Source organism: Gossypium hirsutum, chromosome A05 (genome assembly GCF_007990345.1).
Source record: "Gossypium hirsutum isolate 1008001.06 chromosome A05, Gossypium_hirsutum_v2.1, whole genome shotgun sequence".
Lineage (NCBI taxonomy): Eukaryota > Viridiplantae > Streptophyta > Magnoliopsida > Malvales > Malvaceae > Gossypium > Gossypium hirsutum.
Window position 1 is genome coordinate 104,696,929 of NC_053428.1, and position 20,615 is coordinate 104,717,543.

Genomic DNA, 20,615 nt, shown 5'->3' on the forward strand with positions numbered 1-20,615 from the left:
CTCCGAATCGGTAAGTTAAATTGGATGACATCTCGTACTCGATTCCGGAGACGGTCTCGGGTAAGGGGTGTTACACCGACTATCCTTAAAAATATATTTTAGGTCTCGTAGACCTTCATAAGAGATGGATTGTAGATGATTGCCTATGTATTAATGTTATGTGATATCTGTGATTCTGAATTGGTCTGAAATGTTCTGTCTGTCTGGTAATGCCTCGTAACCCTAATCCGATGATGGTTACGGGTTAGAGGTGTTACAACAATATTAGTAAGTCTATCAACTTTATCTTCTAAGGTTGAATTACTTAGTTGATAAACCCTTCTAGGGGGTTTAGGATCGACTCGGAACTATTGAGTATTTGTAGCCATCGTAGATATCAAGTCCATTGCTTGTTGGGGAGTCATGTTGACCAATGCTCCTCCACTGGCGGCATCCATCATATTCATCACTATGGGCTTTAAACCTTAATAAAAGTATTGGAGCAGAAACTTTTCTGTAATACGATGTTGTGGGCAACTTGCACATAACTTCTTAAATCACTCCTAATAGTTGTAAAGAGACTTTGATTCTTTTTGCCTTATCCCAACTATCTCCCTTCTTAACTCAGTTGCACGTGATGCTAGAAAAAACATGTTGAGAAATAAGCGAGAAAGATCAACCGAAGTTGTAATAGATCCAAGGTTAGATAAAATAACCATTCCCTAGCAGAATCCGCTAGGGAGAAAGGGAAAGCACACAATTTGATTTGATCCTCAATTACCCTCTAAGGTTTCATGTTAAGACAAATCATATGAAACTCTTTCAGATGTTTGTAGGGATTTTTGTTTTGCAACTCACGAAAAGTTGGCAGTAACTAGATTAAACCTGACTTCAGTTCAAAATCAGTATCCATAGTAGGATACGCGATGCACAATGGCAGTTGTTCTGCTGGAGCTTCGATCAGTTGCCGAATCGTTTGAGCCATTATTTGATGTGCTAGATTCGTGTTTTCGTTAACCCTAGATTTAACTTCGTCGTCGACTTTGATTTCTGGTGGTGGGTTACTCTGAGTCCCAACCACTCCTAACTGCTTTTTCGTAACTTTGTATCCTTGTGGTTAGCTCTCACAGTCTTCTCTATTTCTAAATCAAATGCAAGAATACTTGGAGCAGATCTGGTCATAAGAAACAAAGAAACAAGATTAGTACGTTACCAATCCCCGACAACGGCGCCAAAATTTGATGCGGTCGTTGAGAGCACTAAAAATATCCTATCCCTATAAAATAATGAAAAAGAATAGTATAAGGGAAGTAGGGTCAAATCCTCAGGGATTGGATTTGTACAAATGCTTGTTCCTCAAAATCTCGAACAGAATCGTGCCTAAGAAAACCTGCATACCTAGAAAAAAATAAAAAAAAAATAAAATTAAAAGTTTTGATTGAATTCAAATTACAAAAATTAAAATTAAAATAGTATAGATAAATAGAGTTGAGGAAAAAGAGTTCTTATGGAGAGATTCCAGCCTCCGGTTGCCTCGATCCGGTTGCCTCGATCTGCCTTGGATTCAATCATCGGCTTTTAGGTGATCCTTCTCAAATAGAATAAGCCAGTTATAGTGGAAAAAGATGCCTACGACCACCAGCTCCAAGATTTTAGACTTATGATTTAGAGGAACCTGACTCTAGCCAACAATCGCTTTTGTGGGACAATCTTATGCTAGATCATCACTTCTCAATAGCGAATGCCAAGCCATTTTGTCTTTTAGGCTCGCTAACTTTTAATGCAGTAAGCTAACGAACCAACTGTGCAATCTTCCCAATACAAAGCGATCATTCATTGCACAAGTTTAAAAAATCACCTTTTTAAGGGACATGGACGGAAACGTCAGTCCTGTAATGCGGAGAAAAGATGAATACTCGTTGAGAAGGCTAAGCACGAATTCTAAGCTTCATAAACCCATTTGGGAAATTTCGACAACCTTTGGCTAGATAAGTTTAGTGGCTTATGATTTTTGGGGAAAAAGAAATAAATGTAATGTAAATAGAATTTTTATTGAATAATATGAATTGAGATATGGAGTGTTTACAGAAAAGATGAATGAAATTTGTGTCACTCCATCCTCTATTTATAGTACTAGGAAACCTAGTCTATTCCTAATTAAATTCTAAAAGATAAATACAAATAATTAAAGATAATTAAAGATAAATAAGGATAAATAAAGATAAGAGCTAAAATTAAATTTAAATAATAATCCTTAATAATTATCCTAATATAATTGGAATTTAAATAGAGTCTTGTGCTATAAAATTTCTTTTTTGCACTTTTGCCCCAAATCTTCCACAATTTGTATTTTCAGCACCACCTCTTGCATGCTGGCCCATTTTATCCTTAAATTTATGCTTTTAGCCCTCAAATTTCTTTTTGCCTTCAATTTAGTCCCTATAAGATAAAAAGTCATAAATAGCTCAAATGAATAAGATCACACTCAAAATAAACATATAATTAAAACATAAAAATATGTAATTCTAGAGTATTATCAGTGAAACTCAGCATATATCTTTGTTGGATATTCCATTTGAGCAATGTGCATTAATTATCATTTTGACATTTGGGTGGATGAAACGAAGTAAAAAAATCTATATATTTTAAACTAGGTGGAAATTGCTAATCTTTAATTTCTCATATGAAAAAAAATCCAATTCAGTGTTGATGGAAATGAACATTCCATGCAAACAACACATTAAGATTAGGTGCCATAACATCTTCATCTCAATGTATATCCCTACCAGCAGCATAGATCCACAAATCTTGCTTTAAACTTGGTTATGACTGCCACAAATCTCTACTAGTTGATCACCATTGTTGCAGTGATGCAGCATGGGCGGTCAAAAATATTGCATTTTTATTCAGTTTGACTTTGTCTGCAAGTGATAAAATATATTTCTTCTGCTGGACATTGCAGATTTCTAGGGATATTCTGACAATTAAAAATATAAAAATTCTACAACACTGAAACAAGTTCAAGGGATCGATTCTCAGCACCATCAGGTAATGAAAAATTTTCAGATATATTATGATGATTAGTATTTGTTATTGTGAGGACGGCGAAGGGTATCAGCAACTTGAATCAGGCACATGCAATGTCCATGTTCACTGCTTTCTTACTCTTCTTCATCATAGTCTTTACATCCAAGTCAACCTCTGTTAATAAATTATATATAATGATGTTTACTCTGGTTAATGGATGCATGATTAGTTGACTTTTTCAGAAAAATCAAAATGGGGTTTTGAGTTTGACTATCAATATCCAGGCAGGAATACTATATATATATATCAACACACACAGCTTCATCAGCTATAATTTCTTTGCTTCTCAGTCTATTTTCTTCACACACACACCCTCCCCCTTCCCCAAAAGGAAAATGGCTTTGGAGATGAATAGTTTCCTTTCTTGGATTTTGTTTTGTCTAGCAGCAATGGTCTCCACCATTTTCTTCAAACACAGGAAACGATGTTATGGTGCAAAGAGGAAACTCCCACCAGGGCAGCTTGGACTGCCATTGATAGGTGAAACAATGGAGTTCTACAAAGCTCAACGCAGTAACCGGTTGTTCGAGGAGTTCGTCGAACCCCGCGTTGCCAAGTACGGGAAAATCTTCAAAACAAGCCTCATGGGATCACCAACTGTTGTTGTAAATGGAGCCGAAGCCAACCGGTTCATATTGTCGAATGAGTTCAAGTTGGTGGTAAGCTCATGGCCTTCATCGTCAGTTCAGCTCATGGGGAAAAACTCAATCATGGAGAAACAAGGGGAACAACATCGTTTCCATCGAGGTTTAATAACCTCTTCCCTCAGCAGTACAGCGTTGGAAACTTTAGTGCCTAAAATATGCATGGCAGTTCAATTACACCTTCAAGAATACTGGCAGGGAAAGGATAGAGTTAGGCTTTATTGTTCAACCAAACTTTTGACATTCACCATGGTGTTCGAATGCTTGCTAGGAATCAATGTGGAGCCACAAATGTTGGACACTTTCGAGAGGGTTTTGGAAGGTGCTTTTGCTCCACCACTCAACTTCCCTGGTTCTAAATTTTCAAGAGCCAAGAAAGCAAGGGCGGAGATTGTAAAGATATTGGAGAAAGTAGTGGGCGAAAAGAGAAAAGAAATGGAAAATTGCAGCATGGTTGGAGAGGAAAATGGATGTATGCTACTCTCAAGATTGGTGGGTGCAATGATTCGAGGGGAACTCAGTGAGGAAGAGGTTATTGACAATGTAGTTTTGCTGGTGTTTGCAGCTCATGATACAACTTCCTTCGCCATTGCCATGACCTTCAAAATGTTAGCTCAGCATCCAGACTGCTACTCCAAAATCCTTCAAGGTAATAACAGTAATATCAGTATTTGGGCTTTCCTTCCTCCTTAATTCCCTGCTGATGAAACCCTCATTCGTTTTGACAGAACATGATGAAGTAAAGAAGACAAAAAAGGCAGGTGAAATGCTGACATTAGGGGACGTGAAGAAAATGGAGCGCACATGGCAAGCTGCACGAGAATGCATGAGGCTGTTCCCTCCGATCTTCGGGTCTTTTAGGAAAACAGTTGCGGACATTGAATATGAAGGATTCACCATTCCCAAAGGATGGAAGGTACGTACGTAGCGTAGCTTATATAGCTGTCGTCATAAATTTCTTTGGTTTTCTGTCGTGTTAAATGGGCGCATGCAGGTGTTATGGACAGCGTATGGAACACATTACAATGAGGAATACTTCAAAGATCCATTACGTTATGATCCCAGCAGATTCCAGGAATTCGTGCCGCCCTATGTTTATGTTCCCTTTGGAGGAGGGCCAAGAACTTGTGCTGGCTATCAGCTGGCCAAGTTGAATATATTGATCTTCCTGCATTACGTAGTCACTGCTTACCATTGGTCATTGCTCCATCCAAATGAGCCAATCATTATGGATCCTCTCCCTCTTCCATCTAAGGGAATGCCTATCAACATTTCTCCCAAGCTTATCACAAACCCAAATTGATTCCCCTTTTTTCCCTATTTAATTATTTTCTTTGTACACAAATTAAATATATTCTTTTCTATTCTTTGTCCCTATCTGTTTCAACACCAATTGTTTTCAAAGGAAATGAAATCAAATATAATTCTATATTTTTTTATATGAAAAGTTCACTATTTTCCATTGAAATTTATATATACAAGTAAAACAGGAGCTAGATATAACTTATAGGAAGAATAAATTCCAAAAGTATAAATCTCACTTTGATCAAATAGGTAATGTTAAAAATAAACTTTAATTTTATATAATTTCATTTGATTTAATTTTCATAAATAGCTAACATATTCATTTAATATTGACATATTACATATATAAATAATTATATTTATCTTATATATAAAAAATTAATATATTTATTTCTTTAAATGTATACAATTTAATTAAAATCAAAATTTTATGTATATATCTAAACCACAATAAAAATTTCATATGTCCGATTACATGTATCAAATTACAAGTTAAATCAAAATTCATATGTGATTTCAATATTTATAATTTTTATCTTACCATCTACTGCAAAGCATAAAATGTTAAAATAATATGATTTTTATATTTGTTTCAAAACTTATATAAAGCAAGAAACAAAAATATAACATTTCTTTTTCATTTTTTCCCATCCACTTTTAATGTATAAGTGCCTATAGAAAATGCCAGATTGACCCAAAATTTTATAAATCCTTTGCCTGGGTCTGAAGTAAACAACCCAAATCACAAAGGGAGCTCATATTCCAAACCTACCGACTGAACCAAACCAATAACTTGACCCTTGAACAAACCTACTTCAATATACCCATGTATACATACATAAATACACTTGGGTAACAGCTGCTGAAGGAGAATGAATATAAAACGAGTTGCAAATGTTACGCAGCCTAAGCCTATACACTTACTCAGGTAACTGCTGCTAAAGGGCAACAAAATCCCCGACAAAATGCACCTGTCGGGTAATAGCAACAACACAGTACATTTTTAGAGGGAACTATAACATACAATATAACAGTTAATGTGTTATGATGTACTAAATGAAAGAATTAATGAATTCAGATGGTTGGCAAAAGCAAATAATCACGACTAAAAAATTTGTCATCAGCTACATAAACAATTACTTCCACTTATATCCAATCCACAACATTCTTACAGGGGATGTGGATCTTTCACACACTGTGTGGCATCTGATAATAATTTATGACTAACTGGCTTCAGACCCCTTCTAAACCACCAATTTACAAGGGTCAGTTCTAGTTTCCGCACCTGCAAACATTTAGTCATTACAGTTCATCAAGCATTTGAAAGTAATATCAGATATTATACATACTATAAAACAATACCAAAGCAGAGATGAAAAGGGTAATAAACAAGCAAAAACAGAAAAGACAATTGCAGATCATCTTTTCACCAAGGTCTTATCTATGTTATATATTATTTCATCTTTGACTGCACTGTACGTGTATTTTCCATTTAGAACACTAGCAAATTCAGGGGAAGAAGAAAAGAAAAACAGAGACTTGGCTTTTATTATTAAAAGATTAAAACAGCACATCAATAGTCATATGCTTCACACTAGAAAATTTTAGCACATTATTTCATATATGGAACCCAAAATATTTCATGTTTGACATTAGAAAGAAGGAAACGTTCAAGAGAGTCTAAAACAAACAAATAGCTCATAGTAGTTTCATTGCATCCAATCTTTCTAGAGGCGCTCTAGCAGTTAGCTTCCCAAACCCATCCTCCTGACGTGAAAAGCCTTTCCAACAATGCCTCATGATTGTAATTAATTAAAAATGGTAAGAGGACGATTAAAAAATTTTCCATGTTCAGTATATTTGTCTATCGAAATAACCACCTTGAAAACAAGTGGTCTATCTACCAGTGAATAATTGTTGCTAGATAGAGGAAGTTTGTTGGACATCCATAATAGATAAAATCCATAAAAATATGAGCAAACTAACTCAAGCCTCATGCAACAAAAAATATTGGGGAATGAATTTTTTCCACACAGATTTTTTCCTAATGTAGTGCTGGCAATGGAATCCAATATCAAGGAAGGCCAGAAGAAACATTTCACTTTAATGCAAGATGCAAGTTAGTAACAACTGGAAGAGATTAAATAGTTCCATCAAAGAAAGGAAAACCAAGATCTAGGTGATCAACAAAACATTATATCGAGGAACAAAAAATTCACCACTACAATTCTCATCATTATATACCTAGACATAAGAAGACTTATTTTGAGAGTTGAAGATTTCATCAAGAGTCACAGATTGAATTGTTGCAGAACCCTAAAAGACTTAACTAGAAAAAGCTTAGGTTAGAAGACAGTCTCTAGCAGTCAAACCGAGAACACAGAATAGAAAATAGCAAGTAAATGGATGTCTGGTCTACAAGAACAATAGAGAAAAGTTCCAATATCTTAGGAACAACTAAAGTTTAATTTCCGAGATTAGCCTTCGGCAGCAAGTCACCCTCATAATAAGAGAACAAAGGTACTTTCCCAGGGATTGACTCAATCTTATCTTTTCAGATTGTTCAACAAGATTCTTTAGAGCACAAAAAATTAAAATTAAATGGAAGTAATCTGAAGGAAGGAAAGGAAAGGATAACCAACCTGCCTAACAATGAATGGCTCCTCAACAACACTTAAAGGTTCAGTCAATATAGTCAAAAATCCATTTCGGTTTCCATAAACAACATCTGTAAAGGGCCGATCACCCACCTGCCATAAACATGAATTATGTCAGCAACATAATCCATAAACAAGACAAAATCAACCACCTAGTTTGTTCTATCACCCTTTACATACCATGATAAGTTGTGACGACTTATATCCAAAGTGTTTCTCAATTTCTTCAGCTGTTCCAGCTGGTTTCTTCACCTCTACAAAGACATGTCAGATGGAGGCCCTAATCAATTCTAGATAAACTAAACATTGTTGACATAAAGTAACAGTACCTGTGTGCTAAAACTTACAATCTTTAGCAGCAATTGTAATTCATCCCAAGCTTTTTACATGCTTAATGTTTTAATATAGGATTGGAACTAAATACGGTAAAAAATCTATTTATTTCTTCATAAATGCTATAGAAACGAATTTGGTAACAGACTAAAACTAGAAGCTTGAACTGAAAGGGGAAAAAACCTTACTGTGCCTTATTACTTTAATCCCAATAGTCCCTTCCAGTTTCTTCGCCTTTGAACCATCATAATCATACTCTAAAAGACCTTAATTGATCAACAGAAGGGGGGAAACAAAACATCAGCACATTGCACAAAGGCAGGGTCAGTAAAGAATAAAAAGCACTCAATCTCAAAGAGCCAAACAAAAAAATCACCAGCAGAGTTACTAAAGACGGCGATATCAGGGCCAAAAACATCTTTGCACTGCTCGATGGAAGGACGGAGAGGAGGCCAAAGCGTCAAAGAATAAGGAACAGTAATCGTATTATCCTTATCGAAGACGACACCTTTAAACCCTCTTCTACGGAGCTCAGACCAATTAATGCACCTTATATCACGCACTGCAACATGCGGCAACGCCAAGTGACGGTCTTTCACGAACACTCGAACCGAAAACACAAGGCCTTCAACATTGATTCTTTGTCCCACAGCCGCTTTCAAATCCGTCCACCACATGTTTGTGAAAATGGCCCTTAGAAAACCCAAGAACTTGGTCTTTTTAGGATGTTTATCCTCTTCTTTTTCTTCGTTATCTGGATCTGGGTCTTGATTGCTTACTGTTTTTTGGCTGAAGGTAGAGTAAAATTGTTGGAGAAAAGTGGATTTCTGATCTCGGTATGTGTAGCTGTTGGTTCTATTGGGGTTCTCTTGCTGGGGTGTGCTGAAGTCGTGGGTGGTTGTAGTAGGGAGGGCTAACGAACAGAGGGTTTTGAACTGTGATTGGGTCCTGGGGAAGGAAAGATTGATGGGTTTGTGTTCGAAATTGAAATGAAGAAAGTGGATGGGAAGGGGATAGCAGCAGCAGTTGGGGAATGCAGCAAGTACAACCGGCTGCATCTCCAATGTATTGTTTTCCAATTTTTTTTGCGGTTCAATAATGTAATTGTTTTGTAATTACTCCATAAAGAAATGCAATTATATTTTATTAAAATTTGAAGTGAAGTTCTTTAGGTAACTTTCGACCAACACTTGGGTCCGGTGCGTTTGAGGGATGAGGATTGCCTCGCCGCCAACCATTGATTCGTTTCTTAGATTTTACCACCATTTTTTTTGGTTAAATCACATTTTGAGACTTAAATTTAGTAATTTTTTTCACATTAGGCCTGAACTTCTTTTTGTCCAAGTTAGACTCTAAACTTGACAAATGTTCCCATATTAAGACTTCAATTTTTTTATCCAAGTTAGTCCTTGAAAGCCGTAAAATTCAAGCTTCATTGTGAGAATGATTGTCAAATTCAGGCCCCAATATAGAAACAATTGTCAAGTTTAGGACCTAACTTTAACAAAAAAAATTCAAACCACAATATAAGAAAAGTTACCAAATTCAAGCCCCAAATAATGATTTAACATTTTTTTTACAATATTTTTTGGTAGATATTTTTTTGTCAACATTGAATATGGACCATGACATCAGTTGGTCCCGAGCCAAATTCGAGTTAGGTTTATAGATAGAATTCACAAATTTCAAGTTTAAATTCGATTGAGATTGAAAAATAAATATTAATATTTTTATAATAGTTTATATCCATACTATTATTCAAGTCTTTGACTGAATTGGTGTCACAAGTTAATTGGACACCAACTCGGTTAAGAAAATTACAAAATATTCTTTTGTATTTAAAATAAGTAATATTATTCGAGGACATTTTAATTTCCTTTATTTCAAAAAACAATAAAAAAACATATGCCTATATGGAGGGATTTGAACCAACACCAATTATATTAATAATGTTGTTAATTGAGATGTGCCACAAATTAACTCGACATTAACTTAGGATTGATGATAATACCATGATAAATAATTGTATTCGGTTAGAATTCTTAGTCTAATGTATTTATGTGTTTAAATTTCATTTTACTTACAATTTAATCTATTTTTTTATTTTAATAGCGTACATATTTAATGTGTTACTATTAATTAATTTCAAATCTAAACATTTATTTTTTTATTATATGTTATTTTTAAACACAAATTTATATTTTAAATATATGATTTCCACTCACATACATATCTTATAGAGTTTATAGATTTAATTTTTATATTTAATAAATTATATAATAATCACATCCATTTAAGCCCCATAAATAGATAATGAATCCTTTTTAAAGTCTATGTTCAAAAGAAAAAATCCTTTTTAAAGTCTAATTTCGCCGATGATCCCTATAGATTAGCCAAATATGTCCCGGTCCTTTAATTTATAAAAATTAAATCCTTGTACTGTGTCAATTTAAAAATCATGATCCTATCGATAATGTGAAAACTTGATGTTTGTTAATCGATTGAAGGAGTCATGTGCATTTTTTTTTAATCAAAAGATTAAAAATTAAGTTTTTTTTTCTTAATGGAGAGCTCAATTGGCATCGGTATTATTGTTGGTGCTGAAGGACGTAAATTCAAGTGCACTGAAATTTGTTATCCTCCTATCGAAGGGTTAGAGATGAGTTATGGATAGTTTTAAATATTAGGTAAAAAAAAGATATAATAAGAAATTATAGTAAGATAAAAAAGTAAACTAAAAAAAACACTTAAAAAAGGATAATTCAATTTATATCGGAAAGGTGTTGATTGGTATAATAATAAATTAAACTTTTAATATTTTGTTATATTTTGATAATTTAATCTTGCTTGTAAAAAAATTAATAAATTGAAGATAACATTTGTTGATTAAATTTGATTTTACCAATTAATTATCTTTATTCTTCACTTTCGAGATTTAGAGGTAAACATTCGATTGAATTAAGTCGAATTGAGTAAAAAAAAATTGAGTTAATTAAATTGACGAGTCATATTTTATCATCTTAATCGATTTAATTTCATTTTTGAATCAAGTCAATTTGAGTTGAGTCGAATCGAATCGAGTGAAAATATATGAATTAAATTAAAAAAAGTCCCAAAATTATTATTTTAAATTTTTTTAGAATTTTTTTAGAAATTTTAAAAATATATATAATTTTTTAAAAAGTACAAATTTTGGAATGTTTATAAATATTTTAAATTTAAAAAATTATTTTATAATTTTTGTTATGTTTATTTTCAAAATTAAATCCGAAGACAGCTCATTTTTAAATTTATCAGGGATTTATTGTTTGAGTTATTTGAAATATAAAATTCAAATAAACTCAAATTCAAATTTAATTATTTAAAAAAACCAAATAACAAAAAAATCGTTTTTTATTTTATTTTTAAAAATAGAATGAAAATCATAGGTTTAAAATTGTGAGCTAGCAAACAATTGAAAATTAAAAAATAAATTATAACAGTAAACCTGAAGTCCGCATGAACAAAACTGAGAACCCAAAAAGAATAAAAAAATTTGGACACTAAAAACAAAAAATCCTAACCTCATTCATCTTCCACTGCAGCAATCGTTAGTCAGGACCGCTGCCTACTACAGAGAAACACCACAGCAGCCGCAAAAAGGATAGCCACCGCCGGCACTTCCAACAACCAACCTTTAACCTTCGACCTCCCTTTAATGGCTCCACTCGTCTTCCCCTCTACCCGTTCCTTCACTTGCAACATGTTAGACTCCAACAACTTGGCCCTTTCCTCAAACTCTACTATTTCCGCGTTGGTTTTGTCCAACTCAGCCTTGGTTCTGGCCACCTCCGCCTGGAGTGCATTCGCATTCTTCTTGAGTTCATCTACTTTCTCCTTCATTTCCTCTTCGAGTCGAACTTTTTTACTCCGCTCTTCCGTTTCCCTCACTTCTAAAACCCCTAATTTCCTCTCCAAATCCCTCTCCCTCTTCTCGATCTCCAATTTCTCTTTCTTCAACTCCGAGATTTCCTTCTCCATTCCTTCGATCACCCACGCTTTCTCCTCTAATCCTCGTTTTAACTCCACCGCATCCTTGTTCGCTTCATCTATTTCACTCATCGAAGTTATCAAATCATGTTGCAGCCTGGAAACCTCGTTTTCAAGTTCGGCGGATCTCGAGGCCAGCGATTCCAGCACCATTTCATCTTCCCATTGATCCGTTTCTGTTTTCCTTTCTACTTCCCTGTGCCGAAATTCATCGATTTCTAGGGTCAGTTTTTCGATCGTTTCCTTCACCTCCTTGTTCTCGTTCCTCAATTCAAGCTTTTCTTTCTGAAGCGCTTCCAATTTTTTAGACAGTTCCTTTAGTTTGGCTTCATTCTCATCGCTCCTCCTCGTCATTTTCTTTTCTTTGGATGCCTGCAAAAATCACAGAGAAAAAAATGAAAAATAAAAACCAAATTTTAAAAAAAATTAAATTCCATGAAAATGTCAAGAAGAAAAAAAGAAAAATTTAGATTCGAAAATCCGGGAAAATAACGGTTTCGAAAGGAACGAATGGTGAGGCGGGCAACGATGATAACCGGAGAAAAGTTAAAAAAAAAATCATTTAGCAAAATTAAGGTGAGAGTTGCGTATAATTTTTAAAAAAATTAAATATTTAGTAATTAAATATTTGTATAACTCAGTGTTATTCGTGTTGAACTTGTATTGGTTAAAATTTTTAAATTGTGATTGGTTTATTAAATACAATTATAATTTTTCTTTGGTGATAATAAACAAAACATACTATTACATTAATTTAAACTAGGCAAAAGTGCCATTTGTTTTATCAGAAGATAAGATTTCAAGAATATCTCCAGGTGGATTATCAAACACCTGCATACCTGTCTCCCCCTCAGAAGTCATTTTAGCTAGACAATAAGCAATTTTGTTGATCTCTCTAGGAATATGCTTAAGAATCCATTGTCCTCCTTGCATCAAAATTCGTTGGATCCACCTGAGTAACGTAGAACTCAAATCCACTGATGTATTATCTTTAATAACTAACACTGCCTGCAAACTGTCAGATTGAATTACTACCCTATTGAACCCTTGTCTTTGGAGAAGAATAAATCCATCTAAAATACCCTATAATTTAGCATCAAAGACTAACCACTTCCCTAAATAATGGTTATACTCGAAAATCCAATCCCTATTCTTGTCTCGCAGCACTCTCTCGGCGGCGATAATTCTTGAGTCCAACTTGACAGCAGCAAAACTAAAAGGTAATTAGGGTGGTAGGCAAGATGAGTACCTTATAAGTCCAAGGTGAAAAGGAGAATCTATACCGGTAATTGAACACCCATATATGTGATTAATGATTAAAATTTATGAGTAGAAGGATATCAGGGAAGGGAGATGAATGAAGGAAAGAATGTACGTAAGTAAAAGGTAGAGTCCGCGGTTATGGCAAGACACGTGAGAAAATATTAAAACTTGTCAAATGGTTACAAGGTCAGCTAAGGGAAGATCGCTTAGCGGCCTATCCGTTAAAATAAAAGTTCAAGAAATGAATCAAAGACTGCCAACCTAAATTTGAGAGAAATTGTCTCAAGATAGATCAAGGACAAATTATTAGTTTAGTGTCATGCACGTAGGAGGGGTACCCTTAGAAGCTTCGCCTCGAGGTCGAATAAAAACATTAATAAATGAATAAAAATATAAACAATGATAATTTATAAATTATACAATAAACCGGAAATAAGCTAATTTTAAATGATTTATTTAATTAACAAAAACATGAATAAATGAATTGATCACACCGTTTAATTCACTCAATAAACAAACCTCACTTAAAATCTACAAATATATAAATTCATATTTTTGGTAATAGGTTAGAATGAACCACTATCATAAAAATATATTAATTGAACCAAGCATGAGTGTATAGCGCAGTGATATGATAGTACCAAATTTTATTGATTGAATCAAACACAAGTATATGATCCATCACCAATCTTACATTGCATGTAATTAAACCAATAGCATTAATATTGGACGAAGAGTGTTATTATTATTTTTATTCTATATAATAAAATTAAACGTATGACATGTAGTATTTTTCCCATTAGAGCCTATGGTTTACCTGAGAAAGCTAGCTTTCCTCACTTTTTACAGACTCCACTAAACAAAAGGATCCATTTACTTCGTAACACTTCCCCTAATCTTTCACTAATACATCCTTGTCATGCCATATTGAACCGTTCCCGCCTTCCGTTGAGCAGGGCCTGTTGCCGCAGCACTTGCACCAACACCTATTCCACTATAATGACCTCTTGGCTGCAGCAAGTTCGTATCATTGGTGATTCTATTGTCAGCCAGCTCCACCTTCTTCACTCTGGTCATGAAAAAGGGGTTCGAGTCGATGTTTATAGCTATATCCGGTGAAAATTTGGCTGCCATGCTGCATTGAGGACCTTGTTTAGCTTGGGAAGGCAACTCCCTTTCACTTCTTTCTTGATTTCCAGTGTTAGATTTTGAATAAGTATATGCAGGGTGGACAGCCTGTGGTGGAAGACCTGTGCTTCTTATGAACGTTCTCGTATCATAGGCATCTTTCATGATTGTTCCATTCTCATACAGCGCAACGGGGCCTACTATCTTTCCCGGTTTAGCTGAATAGAGAAAATATGTCGGTTCAAGCACCAAAAATAAAAGAGCGAGCAGAAGCAGAAGGAAGGGTGTGCTAGGATAATCTAAGATATTACACATACCTAGTGGGATTCTTTGTTGTGCCTGCAAGGATTTTGAGGCTTGATATGCCTCCTCTGCATTTTGTCTCTCTTTTAAGGACTTGAGGCTTGGCTGCTGCTCTTTAGGGGCAATGGTATTGGAATGTACAATTGTTGACCTGTAAAATTCATAGGATTACAGTTTCAACCATCAGATTAAAGCAAAAATAAAATAAAATTGCTGTACGAACAACCAACCAGTTCCAATAAAAGGTAACATAAAAAAATGATGCTCTACCAATAGCCTTTTTCCTTTCTTTTGGCTCATTGAAGAGCATTTCCACTGCAAAAGTAGAAGCAAGGTATTTGGCTCTCAATATTTTTTACTACACTATACCTGTATACCATACATTATAAGTGCATCAATAGTATTTTTTGGAAGTCCACAAGCACACGTTCGGCCATGAAATGAAAAATTGAAAGTAAAAGGTAGAGAATAATATCTACCTCGGAAGGGAGACATGCTTTCTTTCAAGTGGAATAACTGGTGCACTTTTACCACCATTTTCCTCGAGATGTGCAAACTGCTTTTTGAATTGATCAACCGCACTGCATTAAAAACTATACATTAGAAATAACTACAAGCAGCAGCAGATTGATTATTAATGAAGTTTGGTAAGTTGAGAAAAGCAATGAATAAACAATAAATGAAACCTTGGATAGAGAAAGTTTGTCCTCTCAGTTCCATTCATATGATCTTTCAGCAGCTGAGGATGGTACTCCAGTATCTCACGGAAAATTAGCTCTTGTATATCATCTTTTGTGACCCTTCGCCTCTCAAATTCAAACTCCATCTTTGTAATTGGTTGACATGAAGGCTCCCTCTCAACTCTTGCCAGCCCCTTAAAGTAAGGATCAGCAAGGGCCTGAAACATACCAAATTAAAAGATGCTAGTGTTATAAACTCACAATGCGGATTGATATCATTTATGTAGTTAAAAGAAAATTTGCAGCAACAAATTGTCAGGGAAGAAATCAATACTCTCCAACAACCACAGACCTCTTCAGCTGTTGGCCGGTCTTTTGGATCAAAGGCAAGCAATCTTTGCAGTAGACGTAGAGCCAAAGGATCTGCATTTGGAAATTTTTGTTCAAATGGGATTGGTTGCTTTTTTCTCATGCTAGTTAAGTATCTTCTTGCCTTTTCATTACGAACCTGTGAACAAGAATAAGAAAAAGAAGTTAATAGCAGTTATGTCTGTATGATCAAAAAACTGCTCAGAAGTCTTGACGTGCATACTCGAGAGATGGTATCTAATGAAGGTGTACCAAGCAGATCAGTCATCAAATCCAGCTGGTGAACTACGTTTTTACCAGGAAAAAGTGGCTTCCCAGTTAATACCTCAGCAAAGATGCACCCTATACTCCATATATCAATTGCAGGTGTATACTGCATTAATTTTAAGCAACAAGGATAGCAATCAGAGATCGGAAAATAAACAGTAACACCACCATGAAGCATTTATTCCAAGTAATATGAACGCCAATCAAAACCTCACAAATTAAAAAAAAAAAACCAATCATGCAACAACCATTCAAAGTAAAAAGAAAAAGAATCAAAATTTGGAAAATGAACAGAAATCCATTGTGAAATGCTTCATCTTATATGTTGCTAATACAGGATGGGACATATAGGCTGAAGGATATCATAACTCGCATACTACATTGCTAATAAAATGTTTTTTGAATGTTCTGCTAAAACCAAATTTGAATTTGATAAAATAATATGGATAAAAGTACACAACACACACCATTTCAAAAAACTTTGCATTCATTAAAATTTGAAAAGTATGGAAGTGGGAATGACGTGTACTAGAAAATAATTTGAGTTCAGTAAACATTCAGAAAACTCATTTTAGCATAAAGTTAGATACTTTGAATCATTCATTTCGCATTGGAACATCTAGGCAGACAAAAAGCAATCATTTCATGATATAAATTGCTCAGTACTACATGCTAGGAAGTTCTTATCAACCTAATAATTCACCTATATGCATTTTAGACAGGAACATATGTTAAAATAGCCACACTTTTAAATTCAAATCTTGATCCAAATTAAAAATTTAGATATACATAAGAAACTGAACAACTAGAAAGAACATCGCATGCACCACAGAATGAACTAATATAGCTTCATCCAATATGATCTCATACAGGGAATAAATGCATCACATGATTTTAGGTTTGTAGAGTTCCAATCTTTAAAGTCTATGCAAGAGGACGTCTTTACCTTGGAGAAAAAGGATCCACAGAGTTCTGGAGCTCTATACCATCTTGTAGCAACGTAATCCTGAAAATGCCCAACAAAGAAGTCCATAAAATCAGCAAACCAGTTCTTTCTATTGTGATAAATGTAGGAAACAGTTATAATCTGAAAACATCAAAGACTGGTAATTTTAAAAGGCATACCGTCCAGAAAATTGTCATAGGTGTATCATTAAATGCAACTCTAGCTAAACCAAAATCACATATCTTAAGCTTGCAGTTTGCATTTGCCAAAATATTCTTGGGTTTTAAGTCTCTATGGTAGACATTTGCTGCAGCCAAAAAAGCAAATATCAGATACATTCTGCAGTCTACAAATATAATCTAACCTGTCCACAGCACAAGACATTGAGGGTGATATAAGAAAACAGAAAACAGAGAACAAATTGAATTAGCAAAATAGCACTGACAAACTTTAGAAAAATAGCAGTTGTTACCAAAGATGAATACAACAGAAAGAACAAAAGATTTGCTAAAGTTGAAAACAGACTTTGGAAACCTAAAAATAATTGGAACTTGGACATTCGGACTAGACAAAATATTTACCAGAAAAATGTTTACCAAATGTTATGGCATATAAAACAAACAGTCGTTACCATTGAAAAGGTCAGATGAAAAAGATATAGCTGTAAACCAAGTGAAAGTCTCAGCAAATGCAGTCGAGCCAATATAGAGTGAAAATTACCAGTGTGAATATATTTCAATGCACGCAGTAGCTGGTAAAGGAAAAACTGGTAGTGCTCTCTAGTCAAATCATCATTAGCTTTAATAACTTGATGAAGATCTGACTCCATGAGCTCAAAAACGACATAAATATCTTTGAAGTCCCTGCGGGATGGAGGCAGCATAATGTGTTTAATCTCAACAATATCAGGATGCCGAAGAAGTCTGAGCAGCTTTATCTCACGAAGAATTCGGGCAGCATCAGAAATATGCTCAAAAATATCATGTATTTTCTTGATCGCCACTTTTTCACCAGTATGGGTGTCAATTGCAGAGCACACAACACCATAACTGCCTTTTCCTATAACTTCTTGAATCTTAAATCTAGTGGCATCACCATATTCAGAGAAAAAGTCCATCTCTGTTGAGCTCTGTGGCACAAAAATACATATAAGACAAGATCCCCAAGCATAACTTTTCAACAATACAAGACAAAAGTAACGACATGCATATGGTGAATCAGTCAAAGGCAGTCCATTTAACTCAAAAAAAAAGAAAACCATACAAATGTAGGACAAAAAGATAATGAAAATGCAATCATTAACAAACAAGAAGAAAAAAAAGAATACCACAATGTCATCAATAAAGTAAAGTATCTTCAACACATCAGTGACAAAACTAAATACTAAACTCCCTACAATTTCCTTCTTTTCAATCACTATATGATCATACAGATATTAAACTCATAAGCTAAGCAATAAGCAATTACTTTCAGCAGAGGCAACTAATTTTCAAGATGTAAGGAGAAAAGAAAAAGACAATTAAAATTTAAAACACAATTCTTTATATGTAGAATCCAGTATCAGACTGGCAGTATAACAAACAGGTTGTAAAGGAAGACAATCTTATTAAAGTAACAATAATGGACTACGATTCCCTACTTTCCATATATAAAATGCAGGGAAACTCAACCATTTTAAAACAGAGAAGAAGTTTAGGAAGAATATATATATATTGATATTAGAAAGTAAATAAAACTGGCCTCAAATGAGAATCAAAGAGGAGTATAAAGCATTTATTTCAAAAGATAGCATCCCAGAAAAAGAATGAAACTTAGATATTCCAAATAAAAAATATATATTAGAAAGTAAATAAAACTGGCCTCAAATGAGAATCAAAGAGGAGTATAAAGCATTTATTTCAAAAGATAGCATCCCAGAAAAAGAATGAAACTTAGATATTCCAAATAAAAAATATATATTGCATTAAATTTATGCTGTTTTATCTCTCCCTCCCTATAATCGAAACGCATTCTACTTAATTCAACCAAAGAGGAAAATATCTAAAAATAAAATCATTCCTTTCATTGACTAAAAATATCTGCGACATCTTCACACAGCACAAAACACCCAAAAACACAACAATCCCATATGTCTCACCTAACCACCCAACATTTTCACAGCTCAATAAAAACTCCCAAAAACCCAAAATAAATTTAAAGAAAAAAGGATTAAAAGAAATGAAAAATCACCTTCTTTTGGTGATCTGGCTGCATTTTTGTGAATCCAAATTTAATCCCAGATCACAAAGAAACAGATGGTAAAAACCCAATGAGGAGAAAAAGGAGAAGTTGAAAGAAGAAACAGAAGAAAATCTAAGAAATCATCCACATTTGCCCCATCTCCCTCGACTCCGAATCACAAGTCCATAATCCCATTGATTTCTCCAACATAATAAAATCCAAACTAAATCATTCATACACTCTGCTTCTTCTTCTTCTTCTCCTTCTTTTACAACAGCATTGCAATTCAACCACCATACAAAAAAAAGTAGCTCTCAAGAACTCTCCTTGATAATTCAGTCTAAACTACTCTTCCAACACTTCTTTTTCTTCCTCCTTTTTTTTTTTTCTTTTTTACTTTCCCTTCAAGTCTTCAAAAACTTAACCAATAACCCAAAATTCGCCTCCTTTTTATCTTCTTGAAACAAGAAACTAAAGAATAAAAATACATATATATGTGTATATTTATATATAAAAAAGTTAAATGTGTGAATGAAGAGTGCAGAGGTTGCAAGATCTGAACACCGACAGAAAGGAAAGAGGATGAGAAAGAGAAAATAAAATTATTTCTTTAATAAATAAATATTAAAGTTTTTTTTCTTTTTTTGTGGCATGAATCTAGGGGTATTTTTATACGTATTTGGGAGTGTATTTGGATACAAGAGTGGCAGATGATGTAAATACGGTGAGCATTGAGGAGTTTTTGGTTGGGAAAGTAAGAGAGTTAGAGTGGATTTGGGGAAAAGGCTCCAAGGTTCTGTTTCGGGGGCATCCTCCCTTTTTTTTTTTAAATTAAATTATAATTGTTAGGGTTAGGAATCTCCAGAATTTGGAACACGTCATTTTTCCACGTGATGATTCATGAGATGGGATGGTGGAAGCGCAATCACCATCGTAGATTTTGGTTGACGCAACTGTATGATCAAAATCTCATCATCATCTCATTCATTGTTTATGCGGACACTACCACAAAATTTCCAAATTTTCTTTCATTTTCTGTTTTTTTTCAAATAAATATAAATCACATCATGTTTGCTTACAAAAAAAATATATATATATATACACATCATTTCATAGTTGCTAGTATTATAATTTTTTAAATAAACTTAAAAAATAAATTAATTTTTAAGCAAAATGACTTTTTTTTTTAAATTTATTCATTTATATCATTAAAAATTAGGGGTGAGTTTTCGATCTAGTCGAGTCAAAGAATTTTAAGTTAGTCGGGTTGATGAATCTTATTTTAATAACTGAACTTAATTTGAATCTTTTTTCAAATTAAATTGAATCGAATTGAGTCAAAAAATTTCGAGTTAAGTCAAGTAGAATTAATGAATCCTATTATATATACTTAATGTCGCTTTTA

At 34.0% G+C, this 20,615-nt stretch overlaps 4 protein-coding genes across 5 annotated transcripts; 1 reads left to right on the plus strand and 3 right to left on the minus strand.

Moving 5' to 3' along the window:
• Positions 1-3,326: 3,326 nt before the first annotated feature.
• On the plus strand, positions 3,327-5,092 carry LOC107961445 (taxane 13-alpha-hydroxylase). The gene is made up of 3 exons (XM_016897576.2): positions 3,327-4,359; positions 4,439-4,626; positions 4,705-5,092. Exons 1-3 carry the CDS (start codon positions 3,402-3,404, stop codon positions 5,011-5,013), a joined length of 1,455 nt encoding a protein of 484 aa, XP_016753065.2. The 5' UTR covers positions 3,327-3,401; the 3' UTR covers positions 5,014-5,092.
• A 623-nt stretch (positions 5,093-5,715) lies between these two features.
• On the minus strand, positions 5,716-9,269 carry LOC107959668 (phosphatidylglycerophosphate phosphatase 1, chloroplastic/mitochondrial). The gene is made up of 5 exons (XM_016895776.2): positions 8,382-9,269; positions 8,194-8,271; positions 7,853-7,926; positions 7,658-7,765; positions 5,716-6,300 (listed from the first exon to the last, which is right to left on the minus strand). The coding sequence occupies exons 1-5, from the start codon at positions 9,061-9,063 to the stop codon at positions 6,184-6,186; spliced, it is 1,059 nt and encodes a 352-aa protein (XP_016751265.1). The 5' UTR covers positions 9,064-9,269; the 3' UTR covers positions 5,716-6,183.
• A 2,330-nt stretch (positions 9,270-11,599) lies between these two features.
• LOC107960930 (peroxisomal and mitochondrial division factor 1) lies at positions 11,600-12,895 on the minus strand. The gene is made up of 2 exons (XM_016897180.2): positions 12,866-12,895; positions 11,600-12,406 (listed from the first exon to the last, which is right to left on the minus strand). The coding sequence occupies exons 1-2, from the start codon at positions 12,893-12,895 to the stop codon at positions 11,600-11,602; spliced, it is 837 nt and encodes a 278-aa protein (XP_016752669.2).
• Positions 12,896-14,022: 1,127 nt separating this feature from the next.
• On the minus strand, positions 14,023-19,314 carry LOC107959667 (mitogen-activated protein kinase 20-like). 2 transcript variants are annotated; one of them, NM_001327700.1, is made up of 10 exons: positions 19,220-19,314; positions 17,711-18,119; positions 17,170-17,297; positions 16,991-17,050; positions 16,001-16,150; positions 15,761-15,916; positions 15,415-15,626; positions 15,208-15,309; positions 14,743-14,879; positions 14,023-14,643 (listed from the first exon to the last, which is right to left on the minus strand). In NM_001327700.1, exons 1-10 carry the CDS (start codon positions 19,241-19,243, stop codon positions 14,201-14,203), a joined length of 1,821 nt encoding a protein of 606 aa, NP_001314629.1. In that variant the 5' UTR covers positions 19,244-19,314; the 3' UTR covers positions 14,023-14,200. The 2 variants fall into 2 exon arrangements, with proteins under 2 accessions (NP_001314629.1, XP_040967772.1); XM_041111838.1 differs by lacking the exon at positions 19,220-19,314 and adding an exon at positions 18,731-18,750.
• Positions 19,315-20,615: the final 1,301 nt, after the last annotated feature.

Coding starts and splice junctions, on each gene's coding strand:
- LOC107961445 (XM_016897576.2), top strand. CDS start 3,402: ATGGCTTTGGAGATGAATAGTTTCCTTTCTTGGATTTTGTTTTGTCTA. Junction 4,360..4,438: donor CTACTCCAAAATCCTTCAAG/GTAATAACAGTA, acceptor TCGTTTTGACAG/AACATGATGAAGTAAAGAAG. Junction 4,627..4,704: donor CCATTCCCAAAGGATGGAAG/GTACGTACGTAG, acceptor GGGCGCATGCAG/GTGTTATGGACAGCGTATGG.
- LOC107959667 (NM_001327700.1), bottom strand. CDS start 19,243: ATGCAGCCAGATCACCAAAAGAAG. Junction 18,120..19,219: donor AGCCAGATCACCAAAAGAAG/GTGATTTTTCAT, acceptor TTTGTGCCACAG/AGCTCAACAGAGATGGACTT. Junction 17,051..17,169: donor CTATGACAATTTTCTGGACG/GTATGCCTTTTA, acceptor GGGCATTTTCAG/GATTACGTTGCTACAAGATG.
- LOC107959668 (XM_016895776.2), bottom strand. CDS start 9,063: ATGCAGCCGGTTGTACTTGCTGCATTCCCCAACTGCTGCTGCTATCCC. Junction 7,927..8,193: donor GATTAAAGTAATAAGGCACA/GTAAGGTTTTTT, acceptor ATGTCTTTGTAG/AGGTGAAGAAACCAGCTGGA. Junction 7,766..7,852: donor AGTCGTCACAACTTATCATG/GTATGTAAAGGG, acceptor TGTTTATGGCAG/GTGGGTGATCGGCCCTTTAC.
- LOC107960930 (XM_016897180.2), bottom strand. CDS start 12,895: ATGACTTCTGAGGGGGAGACAGGTATGCAG. Junction 12,407..12,865: donor AGGGGGAGACAGGTATGCAG/GTGTTTGATAAT, acceptor TGATTTTTGCAG/GCATCCAAAGAAAAGAAAAT.